General features: G+C 40.3%; 1 protein-coding gene across 2 annotated transcripts in view; it reads left to right on the forward strand.

The window, feature by feature from the left end:
• The window catches only part of arhgef18b (rho/rac guanine nucleotide exchange factor (GEF) 18b), a 39,080-nt gene extending 29,988 nt beyond the window's left edge, over positions 1–9,092 (forward strand). For both annotated transcript variants that reach the window (XM_061033545.1, XM_061033546.1), the window contains 3 exons: positions 3,443–3,794; positions 4,954–5,097; positions 5,638–9,092. In XM_061033545.1, coding sequence (XP_060889528.1) covers positions 3,443–3,794; positions 4,954–5,097; positions 5,638–5,969 — 828 coding nt within the window. In that variant the 3' untranslated portion in view covers positions 5,970–9,092. The remainder of the gene's footprint in view (positions 1–3,442; positions 3,795–4,953; positions 5,098–5,637) is intronic.
• The last annotated feature ends 12,189 nt before the right edge of the window (positions 9,093–21,281 follow it).

Genomic DNA, 21,281 nt, shown 5'->3' on the forward strand with positions numbered 1-21,281 from the left:
CTCTTTCCTCAGGAGCCAAAAACTATAAAACTTGAATGCTTCTTGGTGTGAGTAACTACATGAACACGACAGAGGTTGTTGTTTGAACATGGGAATGTTGGCAAAACTCTAGAGAAACCTTTAAAGGTCAGCTGTAAAACGGACCTGTACCTGTGTCTTCTGCACTCTAAGCTGTGTCTTCCCCTCTTTGGCTTCAGTCTCGTGGATGATTTATGATACTGTTGTCTGAGTGTGTTCCTGTGGTCTGCAAAAAAAACAAACATGCAGTAACTTTTTACCTCATGCTCGGACACACCTAGATACCTGTGGCTCTGTTCTGTAATAAGCGGACAACAGAGGCAGAGCAGTGCAGAAAGCGAGCTGGAGGGCAGGTATTTTCTCTCTGCACCATCTGTTACTGTAGCTGGTTCACTCTTTGCTGTGCTCTTCTTTCGGCTCATGACTGTCCAACTAGAAAATGAGCCAGTTGTTTGCGCAGGAGAAAAACAATTGTTCCATGTAGAGCTTACACTCTTTGTTGCTTCTTGTCCGTTCCAGGACATCTTTTTATAGGATATTTAAGGATACCTTTTTGCTTATAAACCCTCGGGCAAATTTGATGGTCATTTTTCACAAGTTGACCGAGCCCATGGTGATTAATCACATGACTTCTTTTACCGACCAAACATCCAATAATAATTGATCTACCATGTTGTTGGATGAGACAAAACGACACATTTTCACATTTAGGAAAAACGATCCAGTTCTTAGTATTTTTAATATTTAAACTCGTATTCATTGACTAACCCAGAATTAGAAAAGCTAGAACACTTTCAAAGAGCTGCTTGTTAATCATTTGAGCTCTTAAATGTTTAAAAGTTTAGAAATTATCAAGTTTCCATCAATGATCCCCAGAATCCATGTGAATTCAAATGTCCTCTTTTCTAGCACCAGAGTTTTAAACCTGCGTTTATTCCATTTGCGATTATTTGAGAGTTGAGGTGACTTACCTTTGCATTGGAAAAGCTTGAATGTTTGGAGTGTAATGATTAATGAATCAGGCAAAAGATCCCTCAATCAATTCTTCAGATGAGCTTTAATGTGATGTTCATTCCCAGCAGACTTGATGGTGGATCAGTGCTCATCACCAATATTCATACAACACTTTATTTACTCTGCATGATAACGTTAATAAACTGTATCAATGATTCACATTTGATTTGGGATTTTACAGGCGTTAGTTGAAGTTTACAACATACATACCCAGCATGTATGACAGTCCACTCAGTCTGCTTGACACCGTGAATTTAAATGTTCCGGGATCAGAGTGCATAGTAGGTTTATTCATTGTCATGGAAAAGAAAAAGAAAACGAAAGTAAAAAGAAAAATGAATCAAACAGACTACCATGTCATCTTTTCCAAGTTTAGAGACAAAACTAGCAAGCGTAAACACATCAAACTTTAACAGTCGTTCCAACATTTTAGTAGTACAGCGTTTGCTAATCACAACTACTACACGTGATCAGAATGACACATGGCCAATAAAAAACTGTCCTTAAGTCAAAATTGTAAACAGTGGAGGTAAGATTGAATAACCAGTAATTTCCTTCCCACTGGTTTCCATTGTGCGTACAAGGCAACGCATTGTGCAGTGTTGTTTGGGATCTGGATGATATGGGAGTATCCTGGCACTTCTCAGCCTGAGAGGAACCTGGCTGTATAATTAGCTGGTCTTAGCCTGACATTATCCGAAGATTCTGGAAAGCATCCAGTGTTAATTGTTTATGTGCTGTCAGTCAGAGCTGTTTGCTCTGTAACTTCCACACATTTAACTTGACTGGAAACCCCGATGTTTATGCAGCTTAAAGCTGATCACCTTGTTGTGGGAACAATGGAACATCTGTTTGCCGAGGTGAGTGAGTGCTAAAAGACGGAAAGGGGGATTCAGGGAACGAGGTATGGAGACTGTATCCTCTGCAGGGCCCCTCTCTCTGCCTCGGGTCGTCCTGTCATGCTCTTCAGTTATAGCTGGGGGGGAAGCTACAGCCACCACCACACACAGTCACTGTCCGATGAGTCTGCCCGTCATGCCTTGTAAAACACACTCATCATATGTTCCTCATCCCTACAGGAAGTATTCTGCATCGTCATCAATCATGTAACATGTGCACTTCATACCAAACAGAGGACTAACAGACTGATACCTGACTGATACAGACTTCAAATCTGTGTAAGACTGACTGATGTTTGGTTGGTGATATACTTTATTAGGGTCATATTCATCTCTTTTCAAGCTTTGATATAGGTCAGAGGTCATTAGCTCTGTGATGTTGGTTTACTCATATATTTTTTATTTATCCCCTCAATGAGACATGCTCATTGATTCAAGGTTGTGTTACTTGTCATTGCTATGACATCTAATTTAAAGCAACTACCTTTAGTCATCCTGATGTCTCTTTAGCTGACACTTTAATTGTCATGATTCAGAGACTTTTGAACCTGCTGGCATTTCAATTGAAAGAAACAAACGTAAAGAACATGTATTTTGACACTAAGTATTAGCCAATGGTTCCACACATAAAAACAACCCTTTGGATTGATTGCATTAAAAAAATCTAACTTGTGCAACACGTTTTGTCAAAATGTGGTGGAAGGGCTTTAGCTTTTCATGTGTTACTCAAACATAGTGAACGATCTGATTTATGCCTTCTGTATTGCAACATTTATTTCAGTACTTACACAAACACCACACAGCTTAATTGTTACGGAAATCTAAATCTTATTGAGTGATGATCATGTAGTCATTATGTAGATATTTCCTTCATGTTTTTTTCTTTCATGTAGTTAGTGTCTTTGTCCGCTGATGTCATGAGAGCCATTTTCTTGTTCCTCTGCTTGTCTAACAGGCCTGTCTGTTTTGTTGGGCACGCCTGTATTTGCACAGAGGCTATTAAGAGTTTTCTGTTTCCCATTTTGTGTGTGTGTGCACACATTGTCCTTGAGCCTCTGGGAATACATCAAAAGCCTGTTAACCAAACTTACCAAACTGTGCTCAGCAGAACGCATGTGTTTCTGATTTCCTTTTGAGCCCTTAAATATCCTGCTCCTCAACAGATTGTGTTTATGGCACGGCGTCTCACAGATCATTTGCAGTGTTTATCTTTATGTGTGTGTATTCTGTACTCACAAGATCTTATAGCATGTTTATTTTTATTTCTTCAAATAAACTTCAGAAACACTGCAGACTTCCTACACACATACAAACACACACACACACAACGTGCTAATATGATTGGTTCAACAACTCAGATTTCAAACAGAATCAGCGATAAACCTGGAAAATCACAGAGCGTAGTTTGAAGTAAATTACAGATTTTGAATTCTTTAATAAGATGTTTGTAATAACTGAAGGAGACTTTGGTCCCCTCTCAGCAGATAACCATCAGTCCTCTTCTTCTCCAGGTGGCTCCTCTATCTGGCAGTCTTAACGGGGAGCTCCTGATGTCGTCTGGCCTCGCCTCCTCCACCATCGTCTCAGACCTACCCCTTCCCCAGAAGCCCCTGGTGCGCGCCAGCATGTCTGTGGCCCCAGCAGACTACCCAGAGCGGCCTGAGGTGATGTTGCGTCGAGAGACGAGCTCTTCCACCCTGCCACTGAAGACAGAGGTGCCGCTCCATCTCTTCAGCACCACCAATCAGCTGCACAAACCTGTGGGGGTGCAGCAGCAGATACCCACCAAGCTGGCGGCCTTCAGCAGTGGCAAAGGGAAAGGAGGAAAGATTAGCAAAGTATCCTATCGCACTGACAGCACAGGTAAGAAGTTAGACCTCAGGCCCTGACTTTCACATTACCAGCAGGTTGGATAGTGGCCCAGTTGTTATACAGACTTATCTGGAGTCTAAATGTTTACAAGTCTAATTCACATAAGTCTGTAAGACTAGAAAAAACACTTTACCCTTTCAATATAAAAAGGTCCGACTCCTTTCCTGTTTAAAAATGATGGCTGCCTTTACGAGTCCATACTTGTTCCAGTCATACCCATTTATCTTGCCATCTCCGTGCATAAACATCTTATAATAATAAACAGTCAGTAAAAAGCTTGAATGACATCATCAGTTACATATTGTGGCTGAAATGCTGCCCCCAATCCAATAAAGTTCAGTTTAAAACCATGCATGATGGGAAAAATTAACTACGGTACTTCTCTGATTTGAGAAACCAAATGTTTAGCATTTTAAAGGTTGGAATTTTTTTGTGTGTGTGTGAAAAATTACTGAAGTTAAAGGAGATCAACATTGTTTTTTTCTTTTTTTTACTTCTATCTTAGGGTATATTTTAATATTAGGTTTGTATTTATATCAAATGTGTTTTTCCCTGTTAATTAATTTATGTGCACGGAGCCGTGAGGTCCCACGAGCGCTCTCTCCCCTGCTCTCTCCCTCTCTCTCTCGTGCCTGCAGCAATTTTATGAATAAATGAAAAATTAAATAAAACCGGTCGGAAATATACTTGGGCAGCCCGCCCATGTATCTTCTATGTGTGGGAAACACTGACAAATTACATGATCTCAAAGTAATCTTTAAAAAAGCGGCTTCCTACAGTGATTCAACATGTTATTGACATATAAATGTATTGTGTTGCATTGGGGTTTTCTCCCCTTTCTCACTGTTGCAGATGGATTGTAACCCTGCATCCTTCTAGGTTGTAAAATTGACTTTTTCCTTGCTCACTGATATTGATCCACCAGCCATCTGTGCCCAACATGAACTTGACCTGATTCTGATTTAAGTGTCTCATTAGGATCACATTAGTGGTCTAAATTGGGTCTGCCCTCGAATATATCAAATAGTGTCCTGACAGAAGCTGGGCTTCTCTAGTTCACCAGTGAAATCTAATTTTACAATTAAATCACCTTCTGTCGCCGTCTCTCTTTTTTTTTTGCTCCCCCCCTCCTCCTCCTCCTTCTCCTCAGCCTCAGTGGATATGAAGCAGATGCTGCCACTAAAGTTGTCCGCCAGAGACGACAGCTCCCTGAAGGCCAAGCGCTCCATCAGCCCCCACCAGCAGCTCCCTCTGTCAGCCCCTCCTCAGCCTCACTCCCTCCATCACCTCTCAGGTACCATTTATACACACAAAAATGTCTAGAGCACACACACGCATGCACACACACACACACACACACACACACACACACACTGCACACACTTCCTTTTCTGCTCCATCATGACAAACCCAAACACAATCTCATTTGTCTTTGCCTGCTGCATTATTAAACCTGGTTCTCACAGACACAAGCATTAAACACACACATTCTCCACCTGGGCAAACCCGACCCCGCCTGATTATGTTCCTCTCTAAAGCTTACATTCATGCCCAGCCTCACCCTGTGTAAACACACATCAATTTCACACGCTGCATTGTGATTAATGACAGGCTGTGCTGCTGACACATCTTAACACTTTAATCCATTGCCTTCACAGTTGCCTCTGCCAAATAATTTAAAAAAAATCTGGCAGGATTTAGTGTGTTAGATTTCAGTTAAGCTGAGTTAACCCAGCTGTATTAAACAGGTACAAAATGCTAATCTGCTGCTAGTTTTCTGCTATTTTTAAACAAATCCCTTATTATCTAATAGCCTTTCTTCTATGTCCCATAGATAAACACAGTCCTCCAGACAGCACCGGACCAGACACCCAGTCCACCTCCTCCATGAGCTCCTCCCATCCCCCAAATGTTCAGAAGCCCCCCATGCCTCCTGCACAGCCCCACCCTCAACCCTCAGTGCAGCCTCCCAGCATCCCTCCTTCCCACTCTCAGAGCACCGGGTCCCTCCAGTTCCAGGCCCATCTGCAGCCTCAGGGCCCCAATCCAAACAGCCAGAGCCATGTCCAGGGGCCTGTTCACGGGCTCACCCACAGCCACAGCATGCCACCACCCTACAAAATCAACACAGAAGACCTTAACAAGGAGGACGTCATCTTCTTCTAAACCTCAGTCTGCTGCCCTCAGATCAACCACTCATCACCAAAACAAAAGAATTATGGGATGGTTGCTGGTTCAAGATGTGTCCCACTTCAAAGAGTCTCTTATTAGTGGTTATGTGATGTTGATGCTTCATTCAGTGTGTGCAGGTGCAGTGTTGATTTTAAATATCAGCCTCCAATCCACAAGAGAGTGCAAAGCCTTTGACATTTTTAACACTGAAACTGCATATTTGTTTATTAATTTCTCATTTGATACCAACATGTTAAAAGATGTCGTCTTTGGCAAAACAAAGGCATCATGAAGGAGTGTCAGAGTTTTAAATCGAGTTAAATCAATCCAAAGACACGAGTCATGTGAGCTGAAGGAGATTTGACTGAAAGGATCAATATGAAGGAGAGAGTGGAGCGTAGAAAGTCAAAGGTGCATCCTGGCCTCAAATCTTCACATGAACACTCTGAACGGTGTTTCATTTGCACAGTGTAAATACTTCATTCCAGACAAATGAATGAACTTTATGGACTAAATGTGTGCTGTTTGATTGTTCACTTTTCATTGTGTTGTTTTCTTAATCATTATAGAAGGCTGAATAATTGTAAAACATTTCGCTGGTTGTGAAACTTTGATAAGCAAATTACAAACAAACTTATTATTTATCCATGCTGTAAGGATTCTGAATTTAAACTAAGGGAGCTGTTCTCAGTATTCACAATCTCTTCACTATATCTTTAAGAGACACCTCTGTTGCTGTTTTAGTGAAACGATTGTACTGTACAGTACAGTACTGTAAAATGTCTGAGACAAAGTCGTACAAAAAAATCACAGCAAGGCCAAAATGTGCAGATTAGAGAAAAAAACGTATAGCATGAAGTGTTTATAGTTTTTAATCAAAATGAGTTATACAAATCATTCCACTTTGGACCAATTTTTCACCGGAGTCAGGAAATTAAAAAGTGTATTTATGAAAATGTTTGAATTGACACGTTGTCTTACTGAATGCTGATTTATGCATTGTGATTTATTAGTTGGATCTTATTTCCTGACAGACGAGTGGTACTGTGACCAGTGCAGTGATCCTAAAACAAAATCTGTTGTCTTAAATTTTAATGTTTTCTTCATTTAGAAATGTAGAGATGTTCCTTCACTGGTTTATACATGAGAACCTTTTGAAGTACAGTGAGTACACTGATACATTCAGTGTCTGTAGAGGGAAAAATGTCAGAAGAGCTTTTCTATCTTTGACCAAATACGCTGGTCTCGGAGGCTAAGATCACCTGCTGGAGTTTAAACTTGGATTTATTCTGAGTGTGTTATTATGTATATTATTGTACATACTGTATGTGATATCGTCTGCGCTGACTGTCCTCATACACATACCTGTATTAGGACCAGAACTATTTTACGCAAATCAAGATGCAAAAGGAAGCCAGAAGTGATTTTGTGCAGACTTGTAAATATATTTGAAAATACACACATGGATGTGTATGCAGGATACGGTACGCTTCACCTGGAGAGACCTGCGGCAGTTTAAAGAAATATCAATCAGTCGTTTGTTTAGTGAAGATGAACTGAAAACAAAGTTGTGCATATCTAATGTTAACATGTCGATGTAGCATTGAAGTGGAGGTTAACTGTAAGTCGTCTTTCTCCTGCAGTTCATGATTGATGTTTCACCGTGATTATGTAGCAGTCGTGAAAACGAAACCATCGGCTGGATTCAGTTGGTTAAACCAAAGACACATCTGGCTGACAGGGTTCCTGTCTGTGCGCTCTTATGAAGGATAAATGACACTGTGCTGGTTGTGTGGTCATCCACAAAATATTGTACTTTTCAAAACATCCTCCAGAGTCTCAACAAATGTTTTTTTTTTAACAGCACAATGTAGTCCAGCTCAGATCCAGCTCAGATCCAGCTCCAGGTCTTAAGTTTTGGGCTTTGATGTTTGTTTCTGTAATTAAATCTTTTTTTTTACAGAGAATCATGTTGATGTTAAAAGCGGCATGTTTTTCTACATTTCACCAAAAAACTATTCAAACTTAAGGTTCCCTTGCTTGTTGTTTTTTTCTCCAGGTCTTTCATACTAATCATACAGCCTGTCAGAATAGTTTAACGTGTGACTTACCTAAAATCCAACATTGATATCAAGTCAATTAATACTTTGAATCAAATCACACCAGCTGAATTTCTTGCATGTCATGACAAATCAGCATCCTCTTCTTATGATGACCATGTGATGTGGTCACAATCATTTCGATGGAAAATTATTTGGGCTTGTTTTGGAGAAACTTGTGTTCTAGGTTGAGCATGAGCTTTCATGCTTAAATTTTGAAGACATTTCCAAGCATGTTCATTTTCCTGTATTTCTAAGTGTGTCCTCCTTTTCTCCTGAAAGAGAGGAAAACTGAAAAACTGGTGTAAGAGCACTTGAGTTCTGCTCCAGGTACAACATTCTTGGTAAAGGTCAGCAGAGGATATTGGATGCTGCCTGTTGATGCCTCTGTTTAGATCCTTAAAATGTTTTTAATCTGTGCTGATGTTTTTGCTATTTTAAAACTTGGAAGCTAGTCAGTCGCATCACTCTGTGTGTCTCTGTGTGCATGTTTTTTCTGTGAACTCTTGCCAAGTAGCAAAAAAACAAAAACCTGCAGTGGAAACATTACAGACGGACTTTTTTTTTTTCCAGTTGTTGTGTTTTCTTTTTTGAGACACTCACACACATGTTGGACCTGTCATTTGTAAATAATCATCGACTTGTTTTGTTTCCTCGGCCAATTTTACACTAGTCACTTTGGATAGTAGCATACTTGAAGAGGAAAATGAATGTTTATAATGCTTGTTGTTATTGTCTGTGAACTTTTATTTACCAAGAGCTGTCTAATGATGTTTTTAGCAACAGCAAGACTGATTTTTGTACCATTTTATTTTATTCACTGCAACATGTTAGAACAACCTGTGGACACAAACTGCTGCCTTAGAGAGTGTTTAGTAATAAAAAAAAAAGTTAACTTAATTTACTCTGTGTACTTTATTTCCTTTTAAGTTTTGAAATCACAGCGGAGAAGCACTTCTTGTTTTGTTGAACTTTTGGGTCATTGTTGTTCAGACTAAAGTCAAGCGTGCAAACAATGTTTCCTATTCCAGTAAATGTGTGTTTACAGGGACTTGTTCCATATTTCCCCCCTTAAAAACCACATGTAACATGTAATTCTGCCTCATTATTTAGATTTCTATTCACTGCTTGTCAAAATAATCCTGACCACCCAATTAGCTAGCACCCTAGTCATTCCTCCATGTTTAGGAGGTGCAGTTACTGCGTTATTGACCCTGTGTTTAGACGAGCTAATAACAGCCCAAACCCAGACAAAGCCTTATTTAAAGGTGCTGTGGTTGTGGCTGTTCAATCCCTCTGTAGACCTTGCTGCATTATTGTTTTGCTGCCTGGGAAGACGCTACAGTAGTAGCCACTTTTTATTGTCTGCTGTCATTAGTGGCTTTCCTCTGTCTCTTCTCAACAATTATTGTTTCCAGGCTGTTTCCCCTGTGGGGGGAAGCTGCATTTGACTTCATCTTTGTTTTTGTCTCATTCCTTCCACAGATCGGCCCATTTCATGTCTCTTGTGTCGCTTGCCCTCTCATCCGAGCGTCTCCGATCCTCCTCAGCTCGACCGCCTCACAGCAACGGAGGCGTTTTTATGTAATCCAGTTTGCAGGAAATCAGGAGTCTTGGCTCGTTGTGTGTGTGAGAGGCCCTTCTCACCGCAAAGTTAAACAAATAGATGTTGCTCCACAGAGACGAGACGTGCAGACAAACCTCCCTTGCAGGCTCGTAAAACGCTGAGAGTAATATAAGTTTGATAGACTCTGTGTCAGCAGTTGGTTTTGTTACTGGTTTTCACTCTTCCAGCGGATCTAGCACGTTGGCACCATGAAGGTTGAAATACGAGAGCTGGATTTATATAGACTCCAGCCTGGCTAAATAAAATGAACGTTTTAAATCCGTTCCCACGGTTAATAAATTAAGGTTAATAATCTGGTGCAGTTTCTCAAACTGTGCACATGGACAAGTTAACTGTGCACACACTTTTACAGCCAGCTGATTTACAATCTAAGGCAGGGAATCAGTGCGCACAGATTACAAATCAGTGGGCAGACAGAGAGGGGGTTACATTGTACATTTACATGATGACACCAAACAATACATTTAATAAACTTCTTCTTAAAATAACTACTAATACCTTTTCCTTAACACTTTTATTATGAAATAAATTACTTACAGCATTGCCTTTCTAATGCTTCTTTGTGGATTGCAGCGGATTGATTGCAGAGCAGCACGCTCCGTCTGCGCTTGCTGCAGATTCCATAGGCTGAACATCTTATGTACAATATGTACAATTAAAAGCTCACTCACAAAAGTTACCTCTGAAAACATCTAATACCATAAGGACAACACCGATGAATTAAAAAACAGCTTTGTATTTTTTCTTACTTTAGTCTTCAGGGGCTCTGTAAATATCAAATAATTCTCAATAAAAAAAAGAAGACGGCAAGCTAGCCGCTATTTGAGGCTTTCAAAAGCAGTGATTTTAATTAAATTCTGATGTCAGCATGCTAACAGGCTAGCAATGACAATGTTGGCAGCTTTTCACAATGCTTTGGGACATCACTACAAAAATGGCATATTCACCATAGAGTGAGAAGGGTGTGAGTTTGGACACAGCCAATGTTTATTGGGTTCAATAACCTGGTTTATAGATGACACTTTGTTTAGCGTGTTTACTTGCTAACATTTGCCAATTATCAACCAGTTGAGGCCAATGTGAAAAATAAAAAAGTCTGAAAAATATTGAATTATTACAGTTAATCTTAAAGAGCTTTTTGAGGAGCACATTTTTTAACAAATGACAATCCATCCAGCTATTGCTGACAAATATCAATCTGTACCTTAGAAGTGGACAAATGTCAATGTCATAGAGTATCAACGCTAGCATTGCTAATAAAGCAAACAAATGTTGTGCAAAAAAAAAAAAAAAACATTTGCTATTGTATTTGCAATCCCTCAGATTGATCTTGGGACTCCTTGAGGTGGTTCATGACCTCAGCTTTGGCTACCACTGTAACCTACTGCAATGTTTGTAAACAAAATCCCACTCAACTCAACCACTAGCTGCTGTTTTGTATAAGATATTTGATTCATCTCTGGTCATCTAGGTGTTTTTTTTATCCGCTCCTAGCTGACACAAAGATCCTCTTGTTGAAATGACACAAAGCGCACTCTATCTGTCTCCTTTTTTTGCTAGCACCCAAGGTGATTAGGGGAAGATAGCCAGCAGGATAACACGAGGTCTCAGCCAAGGCGGCTTCAAGCTCTGTTTACATAACCTCCTTGGCAGGCTGTGGTATATCCGGGAAACTAGAAGTTTCTTCATGCTAAGGTGTTTTGAATGTTATCTCTTTGTAGATAGAGCAGAACAGTACAGCTCTGTGACCTGCAACAATGGTGTGTAGTGCACATATTTATGGTATGTATGTCTATAGCCTGTAAAGTGTTACACTGTATGTAAACTAGGACAGATTTTATGCTGTCTGCGTCATAGTTTTGCTTTGGATGAACGAGACTCGTTGTTCGTCCAACTTCCTCAGCTGCACTTCCACCTTGCATCAACAAAAGTCCCTGTGTGGGGGCAACAGTGAAAAGGCTCCGGAGAGAAAGGGTATGCCTGGCAGAAATCAGTTCAGAGGCCTATTGTTCTGCCGGAGGAGATGCCTCAGGTGAATTGAAAGAGGGCGACGTGTTACAAAGGAAGTGTGCTCTGTGCTGACTTGCCCTTTGTGCTCACGGCTTGCACTTTGCAGCCATCTGTAGACGGGTGACTGTCTGGTCATTCCAGTTTATCCCCATGTGCTTGTGTGCTGATTACCCTGCATAAGCAAGCAATGAATGACACTATTGTCATGCCTTTTCAAGAGAAGGGCAAACATGAGATTTCCATGTAGTGTCCCCTTTAGTTTCCTGGAGACAGATCAACCAAATGTTCAGTTGCCATGAGATCATTTGACATTTTCTGTGACTACAAAACTAATCATAAAGGCAATAATAACTATTCACAAATAATTGTAAAAATATACAAATAAAATAAGTTTAAAAGAACTGAACTATCAGACAAATTTATTTCATATTCCCTAAGCAATCTTAATAAATGTCTCCATGAAGGTGATGATTTCAAGGGAATGATATTTAGCCTAAAATACATAAAGGCATGCTGGACAGTTTGAGGGAAATCTTAAAAATTTAACTCACCTTTTGTCTCATTTATCTATTTCCTGTGATGGTATGTGTCTTTCTTTGTAGAGCACTCATAAAGAGTGGGAAACAGCTTGCTTGACTGGTTCTCTCTTTTGGTAGAAAGCAAACTAATACAATATGAATTTTATTTAAGGCTAATAACCAAAAAGGGTAAAAATACAAAATGCAGCAATTATTTGCAGGATTAGCCTAATTTTAATTGGGCACAATTGTGTCTTCAGATAAGAGCCCCTTTCATATCGCCAGTTTAAGTAGGATATTTACATCCCTGTGACTTCTTGCCTATAATGTAAATGTCTCAGAGGTGTAATGGGGGGACCAAGTTGTCTCACCGCTGTGCTGGCATTGGGGCACAACGCCAGAAGCATGAAAGTAAAAAGGCATACTGATGAATCAGAGCTTTGTGATAGCGCCGCTGGAATCACACTTTTAAAAGGGCTATAGAAAAAGACTAACTTTCCTCCTGTGTTTCCAGGGTTTATGCTACACTGAGCTAATTGGCTGCTAGTTTCAGATTCATATTTACCTTGCTCATAAGTGAGTTGTATCAACCTTTACATCTCACTTACTTCAACTTAGCAAAAATGTTTATTTTCCAGAAGATATTCCTTTTCATTAATGTTCGAAAAGCTGAATAAGTAGAATGTTAATAACAAGATTTCTTTGGACCGTAGCTAGTTGTATGATCAAAGAAAATCAACAACTTCTTCACCATATTTCTAAAAATGTTCAATCTGTTTAATATATAACACCAATGCATAAGCCCTCACATCTTTAAGCGTTTTACATCTGTATTGTCTAAGGCTGCAATGTGGGAGGTCTGTGTGGCTTTTTTCAAAGCAGCAGAAAGAACTTCCCTCATACACACACAAACCAAAGTCACACACATTTTCTATACCCCAAGAGCAAATCCCGGTGGTGCCAAGACAAATAGCCTCCTGGCAACTTGCATGGAAACCCTCTCTATTTCAAGCTGTGAATATGTGGGGTTTTTTTTTTTGGGTGGTGACATTTCCCCCTCATAAGACCTAAGAGGAAACTTGTGTGAGTTTCTTCTATCATGGAAAGTTGCTTATCAAAAGTCTTGGCCAAACGGTTTGCTTTGCTTTTAAGAAAATGGCAAAAAGAAATAGAAAGAAAATATCTTCCCATGCATCGAGGTTATATCTGGAGTAAAAGGACTCAAAACGCCTGCAGAAAGATTTTGAATGCAAACAGAAAAGTGACATCGATATAAAGTGAATAAAAGGGAGCTGCAGGGTGCCAATATCAGATGGAGCAGATGCACTTCTGTTGATGGTGCACTTAAACCTTCTTTGATGACCATTTCCAAGATTGTAGCCTGAGGTGGTGCACTTAATCTCTAGTATTTTAACCTTTCAAAATCACATAAAAAGAGAATGGTTGCTTTTGCTGTCTAAGTAGTTCTAAATATTATATATGTTTGTACTTTTTTGCCATCGCAACACTCTTTGTCCCTGATAGTCTTTTTATTGAATGTTAACCGCTGCAAAGGGGTAATGTTTTTGAGAAATGTCTGACAAAGTTCCGCACTAAATTTTAAATCGATAACATCGTTTGTCTCCAGCTGTCTCCATACTTCCCTTTTTCCATGAATAGAGTAGCACAGAAGAGCTCATCCCAAGTGCAGCGCAGCTCCTTAGGGAGGGTCTAAACACAGCCTTTCTGATTTAAGAGCTGGAACGGAGAAGTCGCCAGCCTCCACCAGAGCTGGCAGTGTTGGATAGCTGTCTGGCCACTGTTTAAAGTGGGGAGGGAGGGAGGGAGGACGGGGGGAGTGGAGACGGGAAGACGTTGCCAAAAGACCAAAAGGCCACTAACTGCTGCAACAGCAAACAGCAGAATGAGACAAGGCTGGGTGGATTTGTTTGCAAGCTTGAAAAAAAACACATTTGAATTAATTGAATTGAAAATCTCCAAAAATGCTACGGATGAAACTTGTATTTATAACTGAGTGACAAAATCAAAAAGAAAAAAAAAACAGACAACATTGGCCAGAAAAACAAACCAAAACCATAACTTAAAGAAAACCTGGCTTCTAAATGCAAAGTGAGAGCCTGCCATGACTCTGATCCATGTTAAGTTTGTAACTATTACCTCATTTATTTAAAGCCTTTACTCAGCTAAATTGTTTTTCAAAAAACATTTTGCAAGAAACATCCCTGTTGTAGGGTTTAGGTCGCTGGACAATGCATTTTTTTTTTACAGTGCAGAAAGTAATGTGGTAGGTTGAAGACATAGTTGTCATGGTGTATGCTTAACAGTATGGTCAAAGGAACAAGAACATTTGGTTATGGTTAGTTGAAGACTGATTTTTGATTAGACGTTTGTAAGATAAACACGTTGTCTGTTGTGCTTCAAGTCAGTGATGCTGTTTTAATACTTCACAGTACTTCATCTTTATCCTTCTTTAACTACAAGCTTTGGCTGCCCTAACATGAACATGAAAAAACAAATTAAACTCATTGCCAAGAGGATTTTACAGGAAACATTAAACATTTTCAAGGAATAATTTAGTAGTCATTTATCAAAACAAATAATGAAAAATAAGTTGTTGACTTCCTTGATACACACACATCGAATAAGTTCTTTTGATCAAAATGTGTCATAAACAGAAAAACACAGTTCTCCAAATGTGCTTTGAGTAATTCATTCACCTGAATAGATTTGACTCTATACACAGTTAAAAGCCTTCTCATCACCTCTGAGGAAGAAACTCCACATATTCAACTATTTGCTAACTCAGTGAAATCCCTCTTGGGCATGCAAACACATGCACAGCTTACAGTAAAAACACCCTAAAAAAACACACACAGACAAACACACATAGTCTGTGTTTTTCTTTTCTTTTTTCAAATGTGGGTCTTATTTCAGACCATTAGCATGTCAGAGACTCTTAGTAGAGTGTTGAAGTGCATTAAGTAGGATCATATAATGTGACACAAGCTGCAATGAAAGCTCGGTCCTCTGTTTGCACTAGAACCTGTTCCACAACAAAGGATGACTGCACCATTGTTCACCTCTTAATTTCTCCTCCATCCCTCTTCTTTCTGTCTGCTGCCCCTCCTCTCTTAATATATATCTGTCTTTTAATTATCCTTGCCCTTGGACCTCTGGGAATAGACGTCTGCCGGTGTTTTGAGCCTTGCTTTGTATGACCCGCCTCTGCTGAGCTGTTCCACCTCATTGATCTCTCCTTTTTTTTGTGAATCAAAAAATGTGAGGAATCTGTTCACATTTTGGCCACATGGCACCATCTACTCTCCGTCAGAATAAGCTTTAAAAAATTGTTTTATGTCTCTAGTGCGTGCATGCATGAGTGTGTGTGTTAAAACGGAATGTGTCTGCTCCATCAGTTTTGAATGAGGAGGGTGGACGACACACGTCAGTTGCAGACAGAGACAGATGCTGCTGACACGTCCAAGGATCTCTCTATTGTATTATTCATCCTCAGTGTCACATCCCATCTGAAGTGGTCGGCTGGACACGCTGCAACAGAAGGGGTCATCTCAGACACAAATACACACACAGACACACACACACACACACACACAAACACACACGTGAGTTATTTATTAAATTCTGTTTGGTGTGTCTTTCTGAAAGTGTGTGTGCGTGTGTGTTTGCCAGAGGGCGGGTTTACATCTGGCACACTTTGAGAAGGATGCTTTTGAAGTTGTTTTCCCCTCCCCATCAAGCGAGAGGGGCTTGTGATTGGAGAAGCAAGAGGGATAGTGTGTGTGTGTGTGTGTGTGTCACTTCAGGAAACATATCACCCCCCCCCCCCCCCCCCATCAACCCAACCTCCAGCAACCCCCTCATCTGCCTCACTCTCACCCAACTGGGAATTCAGCTCTAGATGTTTTATTAATGAGAGTCAGAGGAAGTGTCAATTATATTATAACATCTCAACAAAGGAGTTTTTATGCGCCTTCTATTAAAGAGGAAGAGAAATATTTTTTTTATTCGTGCCACTTGAATTCAAGTATGCCAGGCCTGCCTGGAATGTCCCGCTCTGCCCACAGTGTTAGCTCATCTTCTGTTCGGTCAGTGGACGAAGCCTTTGTTTTCTTTTCCTGTGAATGAAGTTGTCCTCGTGTTGACTTTGTGACGTAGTGGGAGATCACAATGCCTATTGTGTCAGGGCACATATTTCTGATAGCCGTCCTACCTCTGTTTGTAAGGGAGAGAATAACTGGGAGGAGAGAGGCATCTTAAAAATGCCATTTGTCATATGGGAGTCGTATGCATTCAGGAAACAGAGGTCAGTGTTGGGAGAAGCACATGGATCCTCACATTCTGTAGAAGTACAACAATGTAAAATAAACATAGGCCTACATACTTACAGAAAAAAAATCTTATCTTAAAATCTTATTCCCTCAGGCTTGGATACTGAATAATGTCCCCTCTTCGCGCTTTACATTTATTACCATTGAAACATAATGAGGGAAATAACAAGGAGAGGTGTTCTATGGTGCAACTTCTTAAAACACATTGTATTGAGATGCCTTTTGGGTGATCCAATCACAATGGACAGCACTGAGTTTAATGCTTTACAGCTGGCATTAACAAACTTGTGATGCAAACTAGCAGCAAAGAAGAAGAGAGAGAGTGCATTACGTTAGCAAAAAAAAAGGGAAGGGGTGATTATAGACACAAGTGTTGAAGTGATATTAAAGATCATAAAACTTGACGTGGCTTATCGAGTGTATGAGCTATACTGGCTTCACATGCTTAGCAGACGTAAGAAACAAAAAAAGACAAAAGAAGACACGGTGAAGAAGTATTTAATCAGAGAAGACTGAAAAGAAGTGGTCAGTCTTGCATGCACACAGCCAAAGGGATTTGATCTCAAAGGGTCCTGAGAGTTCTATTTCTTAATGTAATGTACTCAAAGACTTTCCTACAGTATGCTGTAATTTCCTGACAGACAACAGACAGAGAGAACGTGAGCTTTCTTGGTATCATCACAGTGAACTTTGAATTTTAATCTGTAGGCAAATAGCAGTAAAATCATCAGAGGTGAGTTTGCATGTTGGAGCATGAGGGAAGGTGAACAGAAAGCAAACACACAAAACTGAGTAACTCAAAGGCCTGAACTCTGAACAATGAACTTTGTCTTGCAGTGTGAGTTTAATGAAAAAACAACGTGCCATAGTGGTGGTGGTGACACTCCCCTTACCCCTCACACTCCTCCTGTGGGCACTCTTACCCCAGAACTGGTAATGACAGTCCAGCAATATTTCAAGCTTTTGGAATATCTATTTTTGTGATAAAGATATCTCTACTCCTTTACCTGCGGCCTCTATTGTAACCTTTATGATTGACATTTTAACTACTGTATCTCTGTTTAAATGAAATCCAATTGATTTTGGAACTTGAAGCTCACCTCTCTGCCCCATCTTTCCGTCAAAAAGGAATTGTAATGTTCTTTTAGTGTTGGTGTTGGTGGGAGTGCTGTCATCAGGCTTATGGAGTCTGGCTGCTCCGCTAGCCCCCGGGTTACATTCATTTTGATCAAACTGTCCCATAGACCGTAACAAATCAATAATTTATTTCATAATTCCCAGCTCCAGCTGATGATGAACAGAGTGTTAACTACTTCTGAGGGGTTTCCAAATGATAGATGACTGAAATATTCATGTTTATGGATTCTTAAGATGAATAAATCCTATGAAAGCCTGTGTGATTATCTGATAACTGCACTGCCACAAAACAGAGGCAGGAAATGTTTTCTTATTTCATGTAAAGATACATGTTTAATGGTGAATTACATTACAGCACTTTGAAAAATATGAAGACTGAAACCAAATTGTAACGTTGATATTACAGTTTATAGAGTTGAGAATTTTTTGCTTTTGGGGGTGTACTGATCTAGACTTAAACACACAATTTCAATATATTAACAATAATTAAAGACTTAAAGTTTGTAAGTTTTTTTTTCAACCTATCATTACAGAAATGTTGCCTGACAAACTTGAAACAGTTTAATAAGAAAAGGTGATTTAAATATTTGTGCAGATGTATTATAGGCGCTTCAGATCCTTTGTTCCTTTTGGTGTCAGCCGACCTATCAACCTCCCTAGTGCCCTCTCTGCAACCACACACACACACACTTGCACACACACACACTTGCACACACACACACGCCCGCGCACACACACTCCAGCTCACGGGAGTAACAAAACAGCCTCTGCATCACTTCAGTGGTTTCACTGTCTGTCTGGCACATTGTTTACTCCTCACTTATTGCTTACCCAGTCAGCTTGGAAACCTCAGAGCTGCTGCCAGCTCAGTTGCCCATACCAAGAGAGAGAGAGAGAGACTAAACGAGAAAGAGAGAAAGAGAGACAGAGGCAGAGAGTAAGTGGAGACATTTAACACTGTAACCAGCAGAGACATAGAGACGGCTAGAGAATACAGTTTTAAGAAATGATTCATCCTTCCAGATTGAACAGGCTCCTTGTGTCTTTATTACTGCATATTAACTGAATGTTAAAGAAAGTGGAAAGTGAGAGAGAGACAGAGACAGAGATTTGAAACCAGTAAGACTTATGTTTGAGTGACAGAGAGGAGTTACAAATCTCCTTTGAATCAAATCAAGATGTGACACTGGCTGTATTTCTCTTTAAGCACACACAGACACACACACACACACACACACACACACACACACACACACACACACACACACACACACACACAAAAGATGCAATCATTCAGTGTATTCTCTGGCTTTTATTTCTTTATTATTGTGTTTAAAGTTGAGATATAAAGTCTGTTTTTTAGCAGATCTGTCACATCAGATCTGCCTCATTGAAGCCACATATTGATCTGCCCTTGAGCTGGCAGTTGGCTTGCAGTGGCGTCCTCCAGGCCCCCTGGGGAACATGTGAGGAGGTCGATCCTGGCCTCATCACGCCGCCTTTTTTTTGTGAGTCCCCTTTGCAGATCAGGGAGAGGCCCCAGCTGGAGGTCTCAGGCCAGCAGACACACGCCAATATTTGGGTGGAGCGGCTGGGCGCAACGTCCCATCCGTTCCACCTCGCTGCCTCCTTTCTTAGGGGTTAACAAGAAGCGTTAACTGTTCTTTCCCCCCCACTTTGAAAACACTCACACAGAGACACACATGCACTTAAACATAGATTCATACACACAGACAACACACACTGAGAGAGACCCCACATGTCTTTGAATCCAGATTGTTATGGCAGTTTGTCCTCCTTCTGCCCTGCCTTCCCTCCCATTTTTGTTGTTTTGGTGACCTCCAAGAGTCTTTTGTCTGCAGCATACTTTCAAATCTCTATTTATTTGCCTCGGTTTAATTGTCTCGTTGGCGAGTTCTCTTTGAAATTGCTTGGTTTGCACATTTTGCATCACAATTGGAGCCATTGTTCGGCAAGTTCATCCTTCTGTCCAGTGCCAGCTTCACCCTATTCAGAGAGGACTGTTTCATCTTTTTATGCATGTCTGCATTGTCTTTAAAAATCCATAAATTAACCTTTGATGCAGCACTGTGCCCATTCGGGCACCCACATGTCCGCATGCTTGACTGGACATAGCCTGTTACAGGCATGATGTCATGGCTGAAGAGAGGGAGTTTTTGGAGCCGCCTCTTGTTGACATCCAATTAACAACACGCTTTGAAGTCTTTCAGTCGGCTTCAAAAAAGACTTACGAAGATTCATTATGTCACTGAAGTGTCTCTTTCAGGGCAGACCCCCTGAAATATTTGATCTAATTTTCTGTTATTTAGACATTCATAACACTGTGTTTAAATATTTTGAACATGGTGTTGAGGCATGAAGAGCAGCGAGAGGATAACAAGTAACTTCCCAAAGAAGAAAACTGGTGTTTGATTGTGCAGATGTGAAACTTTATTTATAATACTGCCAGTCAAACAATCAGTCAAACAGTCAGTCACACAGTCAGTCACGAGTCAACGAATTCAAGTTTTTAGGTATTTTTGGAGTCTTTGTGTTATGAGCACAGTTAAAGGGCGTCCATGTCTTAAATCCATAATGCTCCACTTACACAGAAGCTATGTGCATCAGCTGTAGGTTCCACTCCCAGCCTCGTCCTTTTGGTCCACCCTACTCTCTCCTTCCCACATTTTCAGTCTCTGTTAAGATGCCTTAACAATAAAGGCCAAACAGCCTGAGAAAAAGAAATGAAACAAACTCAAACAGTAAGGTCTTTGTATTGGTAGATTTTTCCAGAGCTTTCAAAAACGTCTCTTTTATAACTCATCCACAATTAAAACATGATCTCATTAGTCCTGTCCTTACTGGTAAACAAACCAACTGAGGAAATCCAGAGGAGAGATGGGTTTGAAAGTTACAGAACAAGATAGATTATTGAGCCTGAGCTAAGATTGACCTTTTTTAGTTAACCCGTTCCAATGTCATGAACCTGTGTTTGTATCTGTATTAAGCATCAGTGGTTGATCATTTGTTTTACATCCTTTTTTTGTCATCCGTTCTCTCTTTTAATGAGTTCAGTAACCTACAATTTGAAATCAACTGTCAGGCCAAAATCCTCTACAAATAAATTTTTATTTTCTTTAAAATAAAGAGAAACATTCAAGTTAGCAAAGGTTGCACATTAAAAATTCTGTTGAGTAATGTCAGAATTTTATGTTGGGTTGGATGGTTTGATCACCACAGAAATTATGTCTAAGTAGCAAAATGTGGAGGCTGCAGGCGGCACATTGAGAGCCACCTCCCTGAACTTGAGTGTGGGTACATTCCTCTCTGCTTCTCCTCCCTGCCAGTCTGAAAAAAATACGCCAACCAGACTTCTCCACACCCAACGCCCAGTCTGACAGGCACCGTTCTTCTCACGTAAGGTATGGAGGTATAGAGAAGCATCCCCTGACTGACGCTGAGCTGCACAACAGAAAAGGTTTTGAAGGTTATAATGTGTGCAAAGTCTTCCAAAGCAGAGACTCACACTTCACATCCCAAATAACCAGCGATATCGCTCCTACAAG

Source organism: Labrus mixtus, chromosome 3, assembly GCF_963584025.1.
Source record: "Labrus mixtus chromosome 3, fLabMix1.1, whole genome shotgun sequence".
Lineage (NCBI taxonomy): Eukaryota > Metazoa > Chordata > Actinopteri > Labriformes > Labridae > Labrus > Labrus mixtus.